Raw genomic sequence first — 17113 nt, 5'->3', positions numbered from 1 at the left:
CAATTATGAATCAACAACGGAAGCAAGACAAAACAATGAACATAAATATGAACGGATCTACGACATGTTTGATTTACCAAGATATTAAGAAATAGGGTATTAGGAATACTTGATAAAGCTTTCATGGCAGCCCTCTCAACAACAACGGTAAACAGAGAGAGGTGATCTTAAACAAACAAGAACGTTAGCGGCGGCTGATTTGATTCTTCCTCAACCGGTACCTTTATGCCTCAAGTAGTTCTCTTTCAGATGGGGAGAAGAGAGAGTTCACCGTGTATGGTATATTGGGGATCATAACCTCTTTTATATTGGATGGTCATTAGGGTTTCTCATTATTCCGTTAATGGGTCATCCGGACATCCACTCATTGAGTCCATATCAACTAATTAAATATTAATTAATTATCTAATTAAAAAAACTAATATAGAAATATTGTATTGGGAAGTGTGTATACTAAATGCCACCATGAATAAGAACTAAAATGGACTATAAATTACTCTTGAGAAGCGTATGATGAATGAAGATTCAAGACTATTTTAATAACCTTCACTAATTTTTACTTAAGCAGCATAAGCAGGATACAAAATTTATGCTACAAGAAATCATCAGTCTAAACTAATTTCTACATCTCACCACTGCACCTATCATGACCGCCTATGTTTGAATCAGTTCTACCACAATGAATGAATTCTTCTGACACATTTTTGGAATCATATTCTTGGCATGATGAAAGTGGAGCACAGCAAGAAGAAATGTCGATTCCAGCCACTTCCATAGCATTGCAGACCCATTCAGGAACATCACCTTTTGGGAACTGTAGTATACGAAGATGAAAGAGGGTCTAATAGCTACTAACAAATATCTCAATAAAATGGAAAGAATGATCATGCAAATATACATAAAGTTTCTTAATATGAAGAAAAAGACAGTAATTATATCAAATTATTTTTCAATAATGACGTCCTATGTTCACTTTAACAAGGATTTACCAAGCAAAACTGAAGGGCGTAACTAAAAAAGGCTGGAAAAAACAAGTATTGGCAGAAAATCTACCTCTACTTTATTTTGAAGGGCTTTATTCGAGTACGTGGAATGAGATGAAATTAAGGGGAATGGGATAAGGCTCTTTTGTTATGATTATTAAAAAAGAATGTCATGGAATGGAATCCAAAGGAATCTACTCCCATCTCATTCCAGCATTTTCCCCTATTTTCATTCCCTCCAATTTGAGGAGAATGGGATGGAATCATTCATTTTTTATAATGATAAATTACCAATTTATCCTTCTTGTTTAATTTGCCGATGTTCATGGGCAGAGTTAAGAGATATATTAACTATGTCGATTTTTTTAAGCAGAAGTCAATGTGATGGTGCCCAAAATTCAAGGAAGGTTGATGAAATTTCTAAAACATACCATTTGGTGCAGAAAGTCGCATACAAACCTTCAAAAACCAAAAGAATATATGGTTATTGGCATATTGAGAAGCAATAAATTAGTTGAAAGGATAAGTAAGATGAAAGTGGAGAAGATAATAACTGAATATAAAGGTAAAACATACTTTGGGAACCTTTCTTCAACTATTGAAGAGTGGAGATTCCTACTAAGCTGCAAAATTTTAAAGGACAGTAATTTTAGTCATAACATTAGTATGATAACCATATGCTTATAATAAATCATTTTAGTACATGATATTATTTGTACCTGCATCATATAATATAAATTATGATATGAAAGAAGTTGAGACCCCATGGCATCTTTTGTCACAAGACAATGGATGTAAGCCCTGGTGTAGTTCTTGCAAACCTGTAACAAAAAAAACACTAAACACATGATGGTTTCCACAAAAAGTTTGAAATTTACAACCAGCCTCTTGTAAACATACCATACAAAGGCAAGTCAGATCAATTGGACGGGTGTCATCAGCCATGTCTCTGTTTTTTAGTTTTAACACTCCCTGCAAGAATACTGAAAAAGGTAAGTTTGAAAAGAAATCAATGAAAGCGGGGACATCAGAGAATTATTCTAAATTCTCATTATTCCACACGTCAAATATACTAAAACTGGCCCAATGTGCAATTGAAAAATTATAATATCCCAATATGGAGGCAATATCATCATGATTTATCGGATATTTTTTCAGTATTAGCATATACACGAACGATTGCACCTTTTGTAGAAACACCCTACTAGTAGTGCAAATACTAGGAAATATATGCTGGTCGGGTAGATAAAATAGTCATGGATCTATCTATCATATACGCATATGACAACCACACACAGAGACAGATAATGTTAAAAATTATCAATGAAGAGGTAAAAGATTATCACCTCAAATACCAAAAACAAAAAAAAACAAAAAAAAAAGATTATCACCTCAGGAACTAGAGCAGTGCCAAAGCGTGCTGTACGAGTAGGATAAACACAGTCATACATGTCAGCCCCCAAAGCACTACAAACAACAATGTCAAGTGGATAACCAACTCCCTGAAAGAAGTACAAGGGAAAGTTACAATATCACTATCACGTTGAAATATTTCAAAAAAAAAAAAAAAATGCTCCTACTCAATAAAGAATTTTGACCATAACATATCGCGGTTTATCCTCTGGCAAAGCAGCAGTGCACTGAGCAACAACTCGCCAAAATGAATTTTTATCTTCACCGCCTGAAAGACCACCAATAGCATAGCTGTGACAAAAGAGAATTATATTTAACTCCCCATCACTACAGAAATAAATAACTGATAATTTGAAGGCAGCTTACTTTTTTAAGTCTATATGAAAAGTTGCATTTTATGTTGGAAGAAAGAAAATTATGCAAGGAAAAGTATTCAAACATGACCATGCACAGAATTCATGATTTACATTACAAATTATGAGTGGCATATAAGGTTCGTTCATATTTGTGTAAAGCATATAAGAAACCCTTTTATGCACATCTACACCATTTCATTTTAATAGAAAAAACAAATGTGTTCCGTATGTACTTTATCTTTCCAGGAATTGATGGATGCTGCTAAAAATGTGAGAGACAATACCAACAACCAAAATCTTTTACCATTGACCAGAATGGCAAAATCACCTACTCAAATCAAATGACACCATTGAATAATGTTGAATGTTGTTAAATAGTGGCCCACCATAGGTCACAATCCTATGTTTATGTGCTGGAATTTTGGTTATCCTCCATAAACCGCCTTGACAAAGAACAATTCTTCTGAGAGGCCATTTAGACCTAAAAATCTTTTTATATGGTTTCACTTGGTATCTGTTTTAGAGTCTAGAATTGAGCTTGGGTTATTAATGTCACTACAATTCCCTAGAATTACAATAACTCACCCAAGCTATTTCAGTTCTTGGCCAACTACCTAAAAATTACCAATTCCACAAATAGAATGAAAACATGCTCAACGCCTCGACCTAAATACCCTTCCTGCTTCTTTCAATTTTTTTAGGATTTGTAGCGACATTAATATCCTTCCTTCTTCTTTAGTATTATACACCAAATTTGAGATTAACATCCTTCCCTAGGGACGTTAATATCCCAAGATTTGCAGTGACAATAATTCCAGTATTATTTTTTAAACTTTGACAAAAGAAATTAAATTAAGATAAATATCCCTGACGCTTCTATAGTATTATATATAAAAAAAATAATGTTAAGGTTTATAACTAATTTTATTTTTAAATTTTAATTATATACTATATCCTAGAGTAGAATTGGAATCAAACTTAGAGTTCCAATTCTACGCCATAGTTCAGACGCTTGTAATTGTTCTTGATCTACCTCTATCTTTAATTATTAGGCTATTCTTAATTTGATCACTCTTCTAATTAGGGCTTTTACCAGTCTTCTTCCCTTCCCACCTGTCTGCAAACACCTTCAGATGTAGGATAGATTAAATAAGTATAACCATAAGAAGAATTCATCAATTTTTCTCACATTGACAAGAGCAAATAGATATAATAATTCGTTCAAGTCAAGTTTTGGAGGGTTACCATATGAAAAGACAAAGCCAGCCAAACTGTTAGACACAGTCTAGTTAGGCCTTAAAGTACAGCAAAAAAAGGGCAGCTCAGTGCTCTAAAGCTCCCGCATACGCAAGGTCTGGGAAGGGGTCCCACCATTTGGTATATTGTATGCAACCTTACCTTATTTTCTACACAAGAGACTGTTTACAGGACTTGAACATGTGACCTTTCAGTCACGTGACAATAAAGCACAACAAAAATAAAAAATTTGGCAACCAAAAACCATGTTATGCTGACATGAAAATATAGACCTACCCAGGCAAATTGCGCTCCACCAGACCTCTAACACATATATCCCTGGTTACAGAATATTTAATTTATCAGCAAAATAGAATGTCCGAATAAATCAATCATTAACTAATAGAAAACTAAAAATAATGGCGCAACAGACAGCAAGAAGGTTATGTTTTTTGCTGGAACCCACCTCAACATAGGATCTAAACCACCTTGCACAATACCAAACAAGTTTTGATCATGAGGCCTCTTGTGAGCTGTTTACACAAGGCAACGTTTATTAATATTCGGCATACAACGCAAAACAAGATTATAGAAGCCAATGCTAAAACTAATGTAAAATTCTGTACAAATGAGACCATCCTTAACAGTTCACATCACTAACAAGCAAAGAGAGAAAATGCAATACATAAGCCATGTAAGAAACTTTTCCAAGTACTTCTCCACATTCTGAATGCAAAGCCTTCAAGGAGAAAACAAACTATTTTCTAGTGCTTGATTAATTTACTTCAACCTTTCTTTCTTCGTACAAGGTATTGAATGTGGTACTTATTGTTAGGTGATGTTGTTCATGAATCACAACTAACTTCCAGACCAATATGTTACTGTCCTAATCTTCAACAAAATGATTGGGTGATTTTTTTTTTGTGAAAATTGAACTGTGCATCAAAGTTCATGTCCTAATACTTTGCAACAAAATGAGGTTGCAAAAGGAAAAAAAAAATATACACTTATTGGAGGTTGTTGGAGCTTTACTTTTCTCAAATAAAGTACCAAATCATTTGTCTGGTGAAGCAGTTTTAACTGTAACATGTTTAACTAACAGAATGCCCTCCAAAGTTCTAAATTTTACAATTCATATTTTGAAATAATGTTTTCCTCTTGCTCGTGGTTCCAATGGTTTGACTTTTAAAATCTTTTGCTGCAACTGGTGTCATCTTAGTATGACCATATTTGTCTCTGAATTGATGTTGAATAGCAGAGTTGCAGTACAAACATATAGTATATGTGAGTAATGATGCATGCTGGGCCAGATTCAGCATCACAAAATCACCGTTCAACCCCACTACACTTTGCCTTTTATAGTTCAGAAGAACTTGAGGTCAGAAACTAATTGATGAATAAAACAAAAGTAAGTCAACCTGGATTCCAAGATGGCGTCATTTCTTTGCTCAAAATTTGTCTCCAAAAAATATGCATAGTTTTAAATCAAAAATCATTCGATTTCCATCTCAATCAGTGTAGTGAGTAGTTTATGCGTTTTCTTTATGAGGAACATCTTGAGGCAGTTTATAGAATACTGAGATATTTGAAGGTCAACCCCGGAAAGGGCTTACTCCCTTTGTCCCAGAGTAAGTGAACCCTGTCAAGTATTGGTGCATTCACCATGATCATAAATGCAGAGTGAAAGATATTGATTTGAATTGGGAGTGATGAATTAGTATTAATTATAGTGTATAATAGGAAAAGGGTAATTAATATTGCATAAAATGAAACGAGCCAATTACTTTGGGACAATTTTGTTTTACAAAAGTGTCACTTATTATGGGACGGAGAGAGTATTTTTTTTAAGAAGGCTTCCATTGGGCTTCCATTTAAGTTATATTCTGACTGTAATGTTGTCGTTAGCATAGCTCCCAACCCGATTCAACGTTACAGGACCAAGCATATTGAGATTGACGGTCATTCATAAAGGAGAAGTTAGATGCTGGAATCACATGTCTACCATTTGTGACCTCTAATCAAAAGACTGCAGATATTTTAACCAAAAGTTTGGCAAAACCCATCTTTGAGCATGATAGATATCTACGCACCAACTTGAGGGGGTGTTGGAATGTGTACGGCGTGTGTGTGTGTTTCTTTTCTAGAAGGATCCATATTATTCTTTTAGTCAATGCATTAACTTTCTATTTATTGTTCATTTATTCTTATTTACTAAAATTCTCATTGTGAATTATTATCACTTATTGTAATCCTCCTTCATAAACAGTCTCTTGATTGATAGTAAAACATAACAGCATTCACTCCATTACTTTCTACAATGAATCACCATAGACTAAAATGCTTACCTGCTATACATCTGTCTATCCATCTAAGTGTTCGGTACATAGCTTCCTCAACTCTTGAACCAGTAGTGGTGGTCTTTATAACATCGTCGAGAGCCATTATGATATCTGCTCCAATTCTATTCTGCACAGTTTATGCCAAAAAAAATGAAAACAAGTGAATTAGAGGAGCACACCACAAATGTGTGTGTCATTACTCATCAATGGACTTACTTGTATTTGAATTGATTCCTCAGGTGTTAGAAGCATCGGCTTTCCGTCTACTGGTGACTGAAATGTGACACCCTCTTCTGTGATATCGGCAAGATGCAAGAGTGAAACCATTTGGAAGCCACCAGAGTCGGTAAGCATGGCGCGTGGCCAATTCATAAATTTGTGAAGACCACCAAGTTGGTGAAGAAGCTCAGAAGTAGGTCTCAAGGCCAAATGATAAGTATTTCCAAGTATTATTTGGCAACCAATGTCTTCAAGCTGGCTAGTTGTCAAACCTTTGATTGTTCCTTGAGTGCCCACTGGCATGAATAAAGGCGTTTGGCACACAAAATGAGGAAGTGTCAATCGAGAGGCACGAGCACGTTTGAACTTACCGAGAATCTCAAAACGAAGTGCCATTGCGTTTGTCTGTCCTGTCCTAGAAAGGAAGGAAGGAAGCACGAATAGAGTCGAGTCGATAAGCAGAGCAAAAAACAACCAAACGAAACAAAGTCGAGAGAGAGAGAGAGAGAGAACTTACGAGATGCGGCCGAGGAAAGCTTCAGTAAGGTTGTGCTTCTGCCTGCGTGTGTGCCGGCTGCCACTCCTTATTTGAATTTGCTTTCCTCTTCCCTTTCAACACATGCCTAGGCTAACGCGTTTTTCTAAATAATAATACCGAGGTCTTTTTTTTTTTTTTTGCTCATGCTCATTTATCCACAAAAAACACTGATTAGCACAATTCAGAAATAGTTTGCTGTTTAGGCCTCCCTATTTACTCACTCAAAGACCACCCGAAAAGTTCAAAGCTCTATTTGTTAAAAATAGCTGATGGCTTATATCTGATGTGAGATGACTAATAACTTATACTGATAGCTTGTATATTGATTATTGATTATTTATAGATGATAAACTAATTGAAGTGTTTGGTAAATTAACGGTTCAACTAGCTAATAAGTGTAAATGACATAAAATCACATGCATAATTAATAACAAAATTTATATCAATTAATTTTTTTTAGGGTGTGTTTGGTGTAGAAGAGAAGTTGTGAAGAGAGAAAGAGGTGAGAAATAGGGTAGATTTGATGGATTGTTTGGTACAAGAGAAGAAAGAAAGAAATAGAGGAGAAAGAAGTGTGTTTAATTTTTGAAAAGACCAAAATATCCTTATATTAAAAAAACTAATACAATTATTATCTTAGTAATTTAATTTCATATATATTATTTTTAAGAGGATCTCATATATAAATTAATGTAGTTTTTTATTCTAATTTAATTAAAAAATTAAATTGATTATTTTTACAAAGGAATTAGATTACTTTTTAATTAATTTTTAAAAATATTTTAACATAGTCTGTTAATTAAATCAATTCATTACACTAGTTTTATTAAAAAAAATATATGACTAGATTATCACACTATTTAATTTTACTAGTTTTATCGTTGTTATTTAGTTATAAAAAAAAATAGTGTTATTCAGTCTTTAAACAAAAAATAAGATGCCTATGTTACTCATATGATGTAAGCAAGGGTATAATTGAGAAATGCCCAAGATACCAACAGCTCCTCCCGTTTCTTCACATCCATGAAGAGAAAGAATATTGATGTGGGGCCCACAAGTTTTTAATCTCTCTCACCTATTTCTTTGCTCACCAAACAGCCTTGATGGGACACTTCTCTCCTATCTCTCTCTCTTCAACTTCTCTCTTCTCATCTTCTCTTCAACCAAACAGCCCCTTAAGGAAAATCTACATCAATTAATATTTAAGAATTGATAATTTAATATATCTTTTATATATTATTAAATAAATTTGTATTCACTAATTCTATTTATTTTTTATTTATTTAAGTGTTTATACTTTATAAAAAAATTAATTATAATAATGAAAACTTACTAGAGTACCGTAAAAAATTAATTATAATAATGAACACTTGCTGGAGTACTCTTCTCAAAAAACTTACCAGAGTTATTATTATTGTTATTTCAGTGTGTGGGGGAAAATATTTGGATGTCATTGGCCTTTGGTGTCATTGGTACCATTCGTTCATTTGATGAGAGAGAATGATAAATGAATTATTAAAATAAATTATTTATATAAGAGAGAATGAGTGATCAAAAGAGATATAGGAACAATAATACCAATGATACCAAAATTCAATGATACTCAAGTGATATCCCTATACCTTTTTTTTTTTACGGAAAGATAGCTCATTTCATTTCATCCAAAATAATAGAGTCAATACAATAGGGAGGATGATTGAAAGTACTGGGACTACCATGTAATATAGACGTTCGAGCAAGATTATGAGCGACTCTATTAGCTTGTCTCCTAACATAAGCTAGAACATAAGTAGCATTAGAAAAAAGCAACGCCCTACAATCAGAGAGTAAACTTCCTAGTTCATTAAAATATGGGCTATTACTAAGGACAACATTCACAACAAGCTGACAATCAGTTTCAAAAACAACACGATTGAGACCAAGATCGAGAGCAATTTGGAAGGCTTGTTGTAGAGCAGTAGCTTCACCCTCAACTGCGGTTGGAATAGAGGGAAAAACCATTGAGTGGGCTTGGATAAGATGTCCAAGGCTGTCTCGGAAACAGATACCAACACCAAATTTTCCTTCGGCTTCGAAGAGGGCACAATCAACATTACACTTTGTCCAATCTGCCTGCGGTTTAGACCATCTTATAGTAGTTGGCTGCAAAGTATCATTGGGACGGTTGCACCACATGAAATCTTGAACAGTATCCAACGCTAGCACACAAGATGCTTGTGTATTGACTGGTTTTTGTTCCCGTAAACAGGCATTACGCGCACGCCAAATACTCCATAATATAGCTAGAAATCCAACACGATTTTCCACTTCAAGCGATCTAAGGATGGCAAACATAATAGAGGAAAAACTACCGTTTGACATCATGTACGATGCTATCTTACCCCACAGATTTGTTGTTTTCCAAAAATCTGTAGCAAATTTACAATGCATAAACATGTGCGTTTCATCTTCCAGGTCACGATTGCAAACCACGCAAGTTGATTGGCAATGGACTCCACGACTTTGCAAATTAGACCTTGTAGGTAAGCAGACGCGAAGCAATCTCCAGTAAAAATGTTTGATTTTTGGCGGAACACACAATGACCATATCAACTTCCAATCCCCTGGGACATGATAATTTAACTGCTGGTCTGAAATACTTACGCACATCTTATACGCAGATTTAACCGTGTATGAGCCATTAGGTGATGCATTCCCTATTATTGTATCAGAGGGAGTTCGAGAGTGCAAAGGCAACTTACAAATATCAGATGTGTCTTGTGTGTTCATTATAGAAGCAATAAAGTCACGATTCCAAGTGTTGGTTGTTGGATTGAAAAGTTGAGAGACAATCAAATTGATGAGATTTCTTGCAGGTAATGATGTAGGCCGCAAATTGTGACGAGTGCAGATCCATGGGTCTTTCCAGACATTAATATTGTAACGCCCTATTTTTATTACTTATTTATTTATTTGAGTTTAGAGTCTTTTCCGTTATAATTTAATTAATATGTTTGATAAGTGATATTTTTATTATTATATGTTGATATTTATTAGTAGCCCCTATTTTATTATTTAGTGGAGAAATATATTTGGTGGAAGAATATATTTAGTGGAAGTATATATTTAGTGGAGAAATATATTTAGTGGAAGAATATATTTATTGGAAGTATATATTTAGTGGAAAAATATATTTAGTGAAAGTATATACTTAGTGGAGAAATATAATTATTTAGAATAATGAGGCTTTGGGGCAGAATTGGAATTAAGAGAAAATAAATAGGTTAAGGTTTATATAAAGAGGAGAGTCAGAGTTAGAAAATAAGGATTACGTGCAAACTGTTTTTGGGAGAAAGAGGAGAAACCTAGAGAAGAGAAGTCTGTAGAATCCTTGCAATAAATCAATCTAAGGTAAGGGTGACACTATCATTCAATAATCTTGAGTCTATTATTCTGAAATGTCATTTAACATGTTGTAGGTTTAGTTTTTGAGAATTGGAGAATTAGGGTTAAGAGTGATAATTGATGATTTATGTTATGTTGTTGTTGATTTGTGGTTGTTGATGATTGTTGTTAATGCCATATTATGAATTGGGTATGAATTATGTTGAGTTGTTGTTGATTGTGATGATTTTGAATGAATGTGAACTTTGAATAATATAAGTTGCTTTTCCTGATTTTTTTCTTATCTCTGTCCCGAATTTTGAAATAGAAACTGATATTAATCGGTACATAATTGGTCTTAAGTGTAAACACGAAAGTTGTAGGTATGGATGTTAGTTTTCTAATGTCGTTGGTCTGACGTCAAAATGATTTATAGAACTTGAGTTATGGTCAAATTACTGCACGTAGGTCACAGTGAATTTTTATGGACTTTCTGCACAACTTTTTCGATTTTGAAACGAAAACAGTATTGATCGCTACAGAATTGGCCTTGGGTGTAAACATGAAAGTTTTGGATAATTTTGTTAGCTTTCCAGTGGCTTTGGTTTGACGTGAAAATGACTTTTATTTTTTGAGTTATGATGAAAATACTCCGAGGAGGTCTTAGCGAAATTATACGGTGACAGCATTATCTGTTTCATGTTTTTGCGTCTTTTTCACACGTCTCTGTTTTAAATTGGTCTTTGGTATAAACATGAAAGTTGTTGATAATTGTGATATCTTTCTAGTATCCTTGGTTTGACATGGAAATATGTTATGTATAATTTATTATGTTTTTATAAAATTGCATGATGAATTGTTGATGTTTGAATACGATGTTATATAACGTTGTTTATGATTGATGAATATGAAATTATGATGTGAAGTCGATGTCGTTGTCGTTACCACAGTTGTCGTCAATGTCTTCAAAGTTGTAAGAAGTTTGTCAATGTCGTTTAAGTTGTAAGTTGTATGTCGATGTCGTTGAAGTTGTTGGTCGTCAAAGTACTGGAGTCATGTAAGACGTTCTTGTTGTCTAAGTTGTAAGATATTGAGTCCATGCATACTCATTTAAAGACGAGGGCTCATGCCCTAGGAGCTTTTGCTCAATAGCGACGAGGGCTCATGCCCTAGGAGTATATTTATGCTCAAAAGCGACGAGGGCTTATGCCCTAGAATGGTACCACATGCATGAGTAAAATGATAGAGTTGCATAGTCGAGTTAAGTTGCATTGTCGAGTCAAGTTGTTAAGTTGATTTATGAAGTTGATATTAATGTTGATTATGAAGTTGACTATGATGATGATAATGATGCTACATGACCATTGTTATGATATGTTGATGATGTTTATGTTGTTAAATATAATTGTTGAATTATATGCTTAACATTATTGTTTGTGAATCTCACCCCTTCTGCTTGGAAATGTTGCTCTTCGTATGAGTAACTTGCAGGTAGTCGAGAATAAGTAGTTGTTGATTGCTGTCGTGAGTGGCTATCTCTCACTGTGTCTTTAGGTGCTCTGATACTTAACGGGATGGGAACTTTGGTGGCTATTTTCTATTCCTTACGTACCACTTATGATTTTACATGACTAAAATTTAGTTTTTGGACTATTACGAGACGTTTTGATGAGGCCTTCGTGTCAAGACTAATTATGTTGTCGAATTAAAATCCGCTGTGAAGTTTTTGAATATTTATGTTGACCAATTTATGAAGGATGAATTGTTATTTATTCCATTTATGATTTTTAAGAAGTGTAGCATTCCGTTTATGTTGAATGACTCTGATTTATATGTGATTTTTTTTTTTGGGAAAACGGGGTGTTACAGATATGATTACCATCACCAATTTTTCACTTATAACCAAGAGATAACATCAGAATAGTGCTCTAAATACTCCTTCACGTGAAACTTGGGCTATGACCAATAGTGGCGCCCAAAAACCAGCTTCTAGGGAAATATTTAGCTTTGAGAACTTTGGTGAGGAAAGAGGAAGAGTTTGTGAGGAGCTTCCATCCTTGTTTACCTAGCATGACAAGGTTAAAACCTTCAAGGTTCGAAATTTAAGACCACTGTGATCCTTACAAGTAGTCATCTTATCCCAGTTTAACCAATTAATACTTCTACCACCATTCTTCTTCGAACCCCAATAAAAATGATTCATCATGCGCTCTATTTCTTCCCCAAATGAGGTAGGGAGCAGAAAAGCGCTCATACAGTAAGTAGGTATAGATTGGGCAATTGACTTTAGGAGCACTTCCTTACCTGCATGTGAAAGAGATCTAGCATTCCAGTTTTGGATATTTTTCCAGATACGTTCTTTGATAAAAGTGAATATTTATTTTTTGTCTCTTCCTACCATAGATGGGAGGCCAAGATACTTATCGTGCCCCATCATCTCCACAACACCTAAGAGATGAATAATATTGTTTCGGAGAGTCGAATTTGTATTCCGACTGAAAGCGATGGAGGATTTCTGATAGTTAATAGCTTGGCCACTAGCAGTCTCAAAAGTATCTAAAATACTTTTGAGGGTTGTCACTTCAGAGATAGTAGCCTTACATAAAAGAAAACTGTCGTCCGCGAAGAGGAGATGTGTAATCGATGGACTCCCCCGACAGATGCGAGTGTCATGGATAAGGCCGATATTCTCGTGGTGCTTGATGTAAGAACTTAAACCCTCTGAACAAATAATATAGAGATAAGGGGAAAGGAGATCCCCATGACGAAGACCACAAAGGGGAGTAATAGGTCCTACACTATCGTTGTTGACAAGCGCATGATAGTTGACAGAGGAGACACATTGCATAATCCAACTGATCCAAATATTTGGAAAACCTATTTTTTTCCATCACCACTTGTAGATAACTCCACTTGACCCTGTCAAAGGCTTTACTAACATCAAGCTTTAGGGCAATATTTCCTTCATTACCTCTGGTCTTGCATTTCATATAGTGAAGAACTTCAAAAGCAGTGAGAGCATTGTCAAGAATGTCTCTACTGGGGACAAAAGCAGCCTGAGAATCAGAGATGCACTTATGGAGGATTTGTTTGAGCCGATTGACAAGGACTTTTGAGAGAATCTTGTAGATGACGTTGCAAAGTGAAATGGGACGAAGGTCCTTCATGCTCTCTGGATGGTTCACTTTTACAATTAAAGCAATGTTAGTATCATTTAAAGTAGGGGGAAGGTACCTTCATCAAGCCATGAACAACAAGCTTCAAAAATTTCTGTACCAATAAGGGGCCAAAACTTTTGAAAGAAACCTGGATTAAGACTGTAACACCCCGTTTTCCCAACGTAAGAATTCATAATTAAAAATCAGAGTAATTCAACCTTAAACGGAATGCTACACTTCTTAAAAATTTATAAACGGAATAAATAACAATTTATTCTTCAAAAATATAACAACATAATCTTTAAATCTTCGCAGCGGAATAGTTTGACAACTTAAATAATCTTTGGCACAAGGGCCTCAATATAAAATTTCATAAAACTTAGTTCAACATCAATTCTTGAAATATTCATAAAGTAATACGTAAGGAACAGAAAGTAAGACATAATCCCATCCCGTTACGTATCAGAGCACCTAAGACACACTTGTGAGGAGTCCACTCACGACCGCAACTAATCCTGGTTACCTGCAAGTTACCCATACGAAGAGCAACATTTCCAAGCAGAGGGGTGAGATTTCTCAAACAATAATATAAAGCATATAAATCATGTAAAGTACATTCAACAACTTAAACATCCTATAATTCATTAATCATATCTAGCAACTTAAACTTCCTTAACTAGTATCATTATTCTTCCTACATTAGTCATATACTTCATATTATATCATCATATAAATATCATCACATATCTACAAATATTAGTCATAAACATTATCATATATCCTTTTAATCATAGCATCTTAATCATAGACATAAACAACATCATATAACATCAAGTACTAATCATAACCATCTCATAACATTATATATCAACCATAAACATAATCACAAACAATCCATCTTAAATATAATCACGAGGAATCATCATACATCATCATTAGTAAACGTATAACATCTTATCATATTCACATATCAGCATATCATAAATCACATAGCATCTTATCATAACAACTTCATATTCAACCATCATAAACAAATCATAATCAACATCATCATCAATCCTAAACAACATCATCGTCAAATATGAACAACATCATCGTCAAACATCATCATCAAAATCAAACATCATCATCAAACATGAACAACATCATCGTCAAACATCATCATCATTAAATCATAATTAAATATAAGTTATGACGACTCTACAATGCAACAACAACTTCAACAACAACTTAGACAACTTCAACAACAACTTAGACAACTTCAAAAACAACTTAGACAACTTCAACATGCATGTGGTACCACCAGGGCATTAAGCCCCCTTCGCTAAGGTCATATTTGGATCTGTCGGGCATTAAGCCCCCATCGCTAAGGTCATAAAGAACATGTCGGGCATTAAGCCCCCATCGCTAAGGTCATAAAGAACCTGTCGGGCATTAAGCCCCCATCGCTAAGGCCTAAAGAACCTGTCGGACATTAAGCCCCCATCTCTGACTATGCAACGACACAACTTTAATGCAACGACATAACTTTCGTACAACTTAGACAACTTTATGAACATCTATGACATCCTAACATCTTGACATCTTGACAATATAACATCTTAACAACTTGATGACTTCATAACGACTCGACGACTTAACAACTCTTATCATCTTAACGTCTTAACATCTTAGCATCTTGACAACATATGGATCACATAAATAATTCATGTCATATCATAATATAACAATATCAAATGATAATAAACAACATCTTAAAACATCATATTCATCAATCATAAACAACTTCATATAACATCGTATTTAAACATCAACAATAATTCACTATGTATCTTTGTAAAAACATAATAAATTATGCACAACATATTTTCATGTCAAACAAAAGCTACTGGAAAGATATCACAAATATCAACAACTTTCATGTTTACAACAAAGATCAATTCAAAACAGAAACATATGAACAAAACGCAAAAACATGAAACAGAGAATGCTGTCACCGTACAATTTTGCAAAGACCTCCCTGTAGTATTTTAATCATAACTCAAAGACCAAACATCATTTTCACGTCAAACCAAAGCCACTAGAAAGCTAACAAAATTATCTAAAACTTTCATGTTTACGCCTAAGACCAATTCTGTACCGATCAGTACCAGTTTTTATTTTAAATTCAGAAAAGTTGTGCTGAAAGTCCATAAAAATTCACTGTGACCTACGTGCAGTAATTTGACCATAACTCAAGTTCTATAAATCCTATTGACGTGAGACCAACGACATTAGAAAGCTAACATCCATACCTACAACTTTCGTGTTTACACCTAAACCCAGTTCGGAACTTAAACTTGTCAAACTGAGACAATAAAAATGCGTTTTGCACATTGACAGCAAAATCGCAGTTCAGCTGCGATTTCGCTTTGGGGAAATCTTTTCCACTTCTTATTCGATCCAATACTCTCCAAACTTGACCCTAATCATTACCCTATGATTACCCTATCATTAGAACACTAATTATTCATCAACTTACTGTATGCAAATTCAAAGGGTTCTCAAATCTATTAACAACCTATTACAATTATTAAACCCTAATTCTTAAACTCACCAACATCTCATCCAATTCCATGGTTCTAACCTCAAAACTACATCCAATAATCGTCATATGGGTTATCTAAGGACTGTATACAATTTCTACATCAATTCAACAAGTTTTCATCATCTAATCATCAAATCTCTCTCAAAACCCTAATTCTCAAATTCTCACAAACTTTCCCCAACTTGTTAGATGCAATCTAATGATTTAACAACTTAATATTAATGCAAGATAGTCTCACCCTCACCTTAGATTAATTCCTGAATCAGCGGCAGCGTTCTTCTTTCCTAAGGTCTTCTCCTCTTCTCTTGACTTTTCTCTCCTCTTCTCTTCTTTCTTGTTCTCCTCTTTTCCAAAAAGCGGTTTCCGGTAAACTCTTTCTAACCTAAGGTTCTCTATTTATAATACTAAACGCTCTTCCTAAATCTATTTTGGCCCAACAACTTATTCTTCTTTCTATTCTAACCCCCTTCTTATTTCTCCTACACCTCAAAACTACTATATTCCTCATAATCTTATTTATTTCTAAATTAAATATATCTCTCCCCCACTTGATAATAATAATACACCAATAACAAATATATCTCTAACAAATAACAAATATATTTCTACACCAAATAACAAATATATCTATAACAAATAACAAATATATTTCTACACCAAATAACAATTATATTATGCTACTAAATACCAACATATAACATAACAAAATATCACATAAATCATGTAAATCATACCAATCATATAAATATATTCTAAAACTAATTAAAATAATTAAATAAAAGGAGGGCGTTACAAAGACCATCAGGTCCTGGTGATTTGTCGGGATGCATAGAAAAAACAGCTTGTCTGAATTCTTCTTCCTTAAAAGGAGTTGTTAGAGAAGTATTATCTTGAGGAGAAATACATCTAACTTATTCCTAA

General features: G+C 34.2%; 2 protein-coding genes across 5 annotated transcripts; both read right to left on the bottom strand.

Moving 5' to 3' along the window:
* Positions 1-470: 470 nt before the first annotated feature.
* On the bottom strand, positions 471-7167 carry LOC146925604 (uncharacterized). Of its 4 annotated transcripts, none has more exons than XM_085710492.1 (13): positions 7064-7167; positions 6918-6961; positions 6544-6842; positions 6334-6454; positions 4455-4521; positions 4286-4327; positions 2582-2687; positions 2375-2485; positions 1884-1955; positions 1703-1804; positions 1560-1606; positions 1415-1442; positions 471-814 (listed from the first exon to the last, which is right to left on the bottom strand). In XM_085710492.1, the coding sequence occupies exons 2-13, from the start codon at positions 6940-6942 to the stop codon at positions 623-625; spliced, it is 1212 nt and encodes a 403-aa protein (XP_085566618.1). In that variant the 5' UTR covers positions 6943-6961; positions 7064-7167; the 3' UTR covers positions 471-622. The 4 variants fall into 4 exon arrangements, with proteins under 4 accessions (XP_085566618.1, XP_085566620.1, XP_085566616.1 ...); XM_085710494.1 differs by having other exon boundaries at positions 6918-6956; XM_085710490.1 differs by having other exon boundaries at positions 6544-6961.
* Positions 7168-12362: 5195 nt separating this feature from the next.
* Positions 12363-13614, bottom strand: LOC146925603 (uncharacterized). The gene is made up of 3 exons (XM_085711998.1): positions 13419-13614; positions 12846-13168; positions 12363-12512 (listed from the first exon to the last, which is right to left on the bottom strand). Exons 1-3 carry the CDS (start codon positions 13612-13614, stop codon positions 12363-12365), a joined length of 669 nt encoding a protein of 222 aa, XP_085568124.1.
* Positions 13615-17113: the final 3499 nt, after the last annotated feature.

This window comes from Medicago sativa, chromosome 5 (assembly GCF_051527215.1).
Source record: "Medicago sativa cultivar Bolivia chromosome 5, Bolivia_mono, whole genome shotgun sequence".
Lineage (NCBI taxonomy): Eukaryota > Viridiplantae > Streptophyta > Magnoliopsida > Fabales > Fabaceae > Medicago > Medicago sativa.
The sequence above is the reverse complement of the archived record's forward strand: the minus strand, read 5'-3'. Positions and strand labels throughout refer to the sequence as shown.

Bases quoted from the DNA above. Each gene is read 5' to 3' on its own strand.
- LOC146925604 (XM_085710490.1), bottom strand. From the start codon at position 6,942: ATGGCACTTCGTTTTGAGATTCTCGGTAAGTTCAAACGTGCTCGTGCC. The intron at 2,688-4,285 runs GTAGGTCTATAT...CTTTTGTCACAG, and splicing joins GTGGAGCGCAATTTGCCTGG to CTATGCTATTGGTGGTCTTT. The intron at 1,607-1,702 runs GTACAAATAATA...AAAATTTTGCAG, and splicing joins ATTTATATTATATGATGCAG to CTTAGTAGGAATCTCCACTC.
- LOC146925603 (XM_085711998.1), bottom strand. From the start codon at position 13,614: ATGAAGGACCTTCGTCCCATTTCACTTTGCAACGTCATCTACAAGATT. The intron at 13,169-13,418 runs GTAATGAAGGAA...TTATTTGTTCAG, and splicing joins TATGAAATGCAAGACCAGAG to AGGGTTTAAGTTCTTACATC. The intron at 12,513-12,845 runs GTAGGAAGAGAC...TTGTCATGCTAG, and splicing joins ATCTTGGCCTCCCATCTATG to GTAAACAAGGATGGAAGCTC.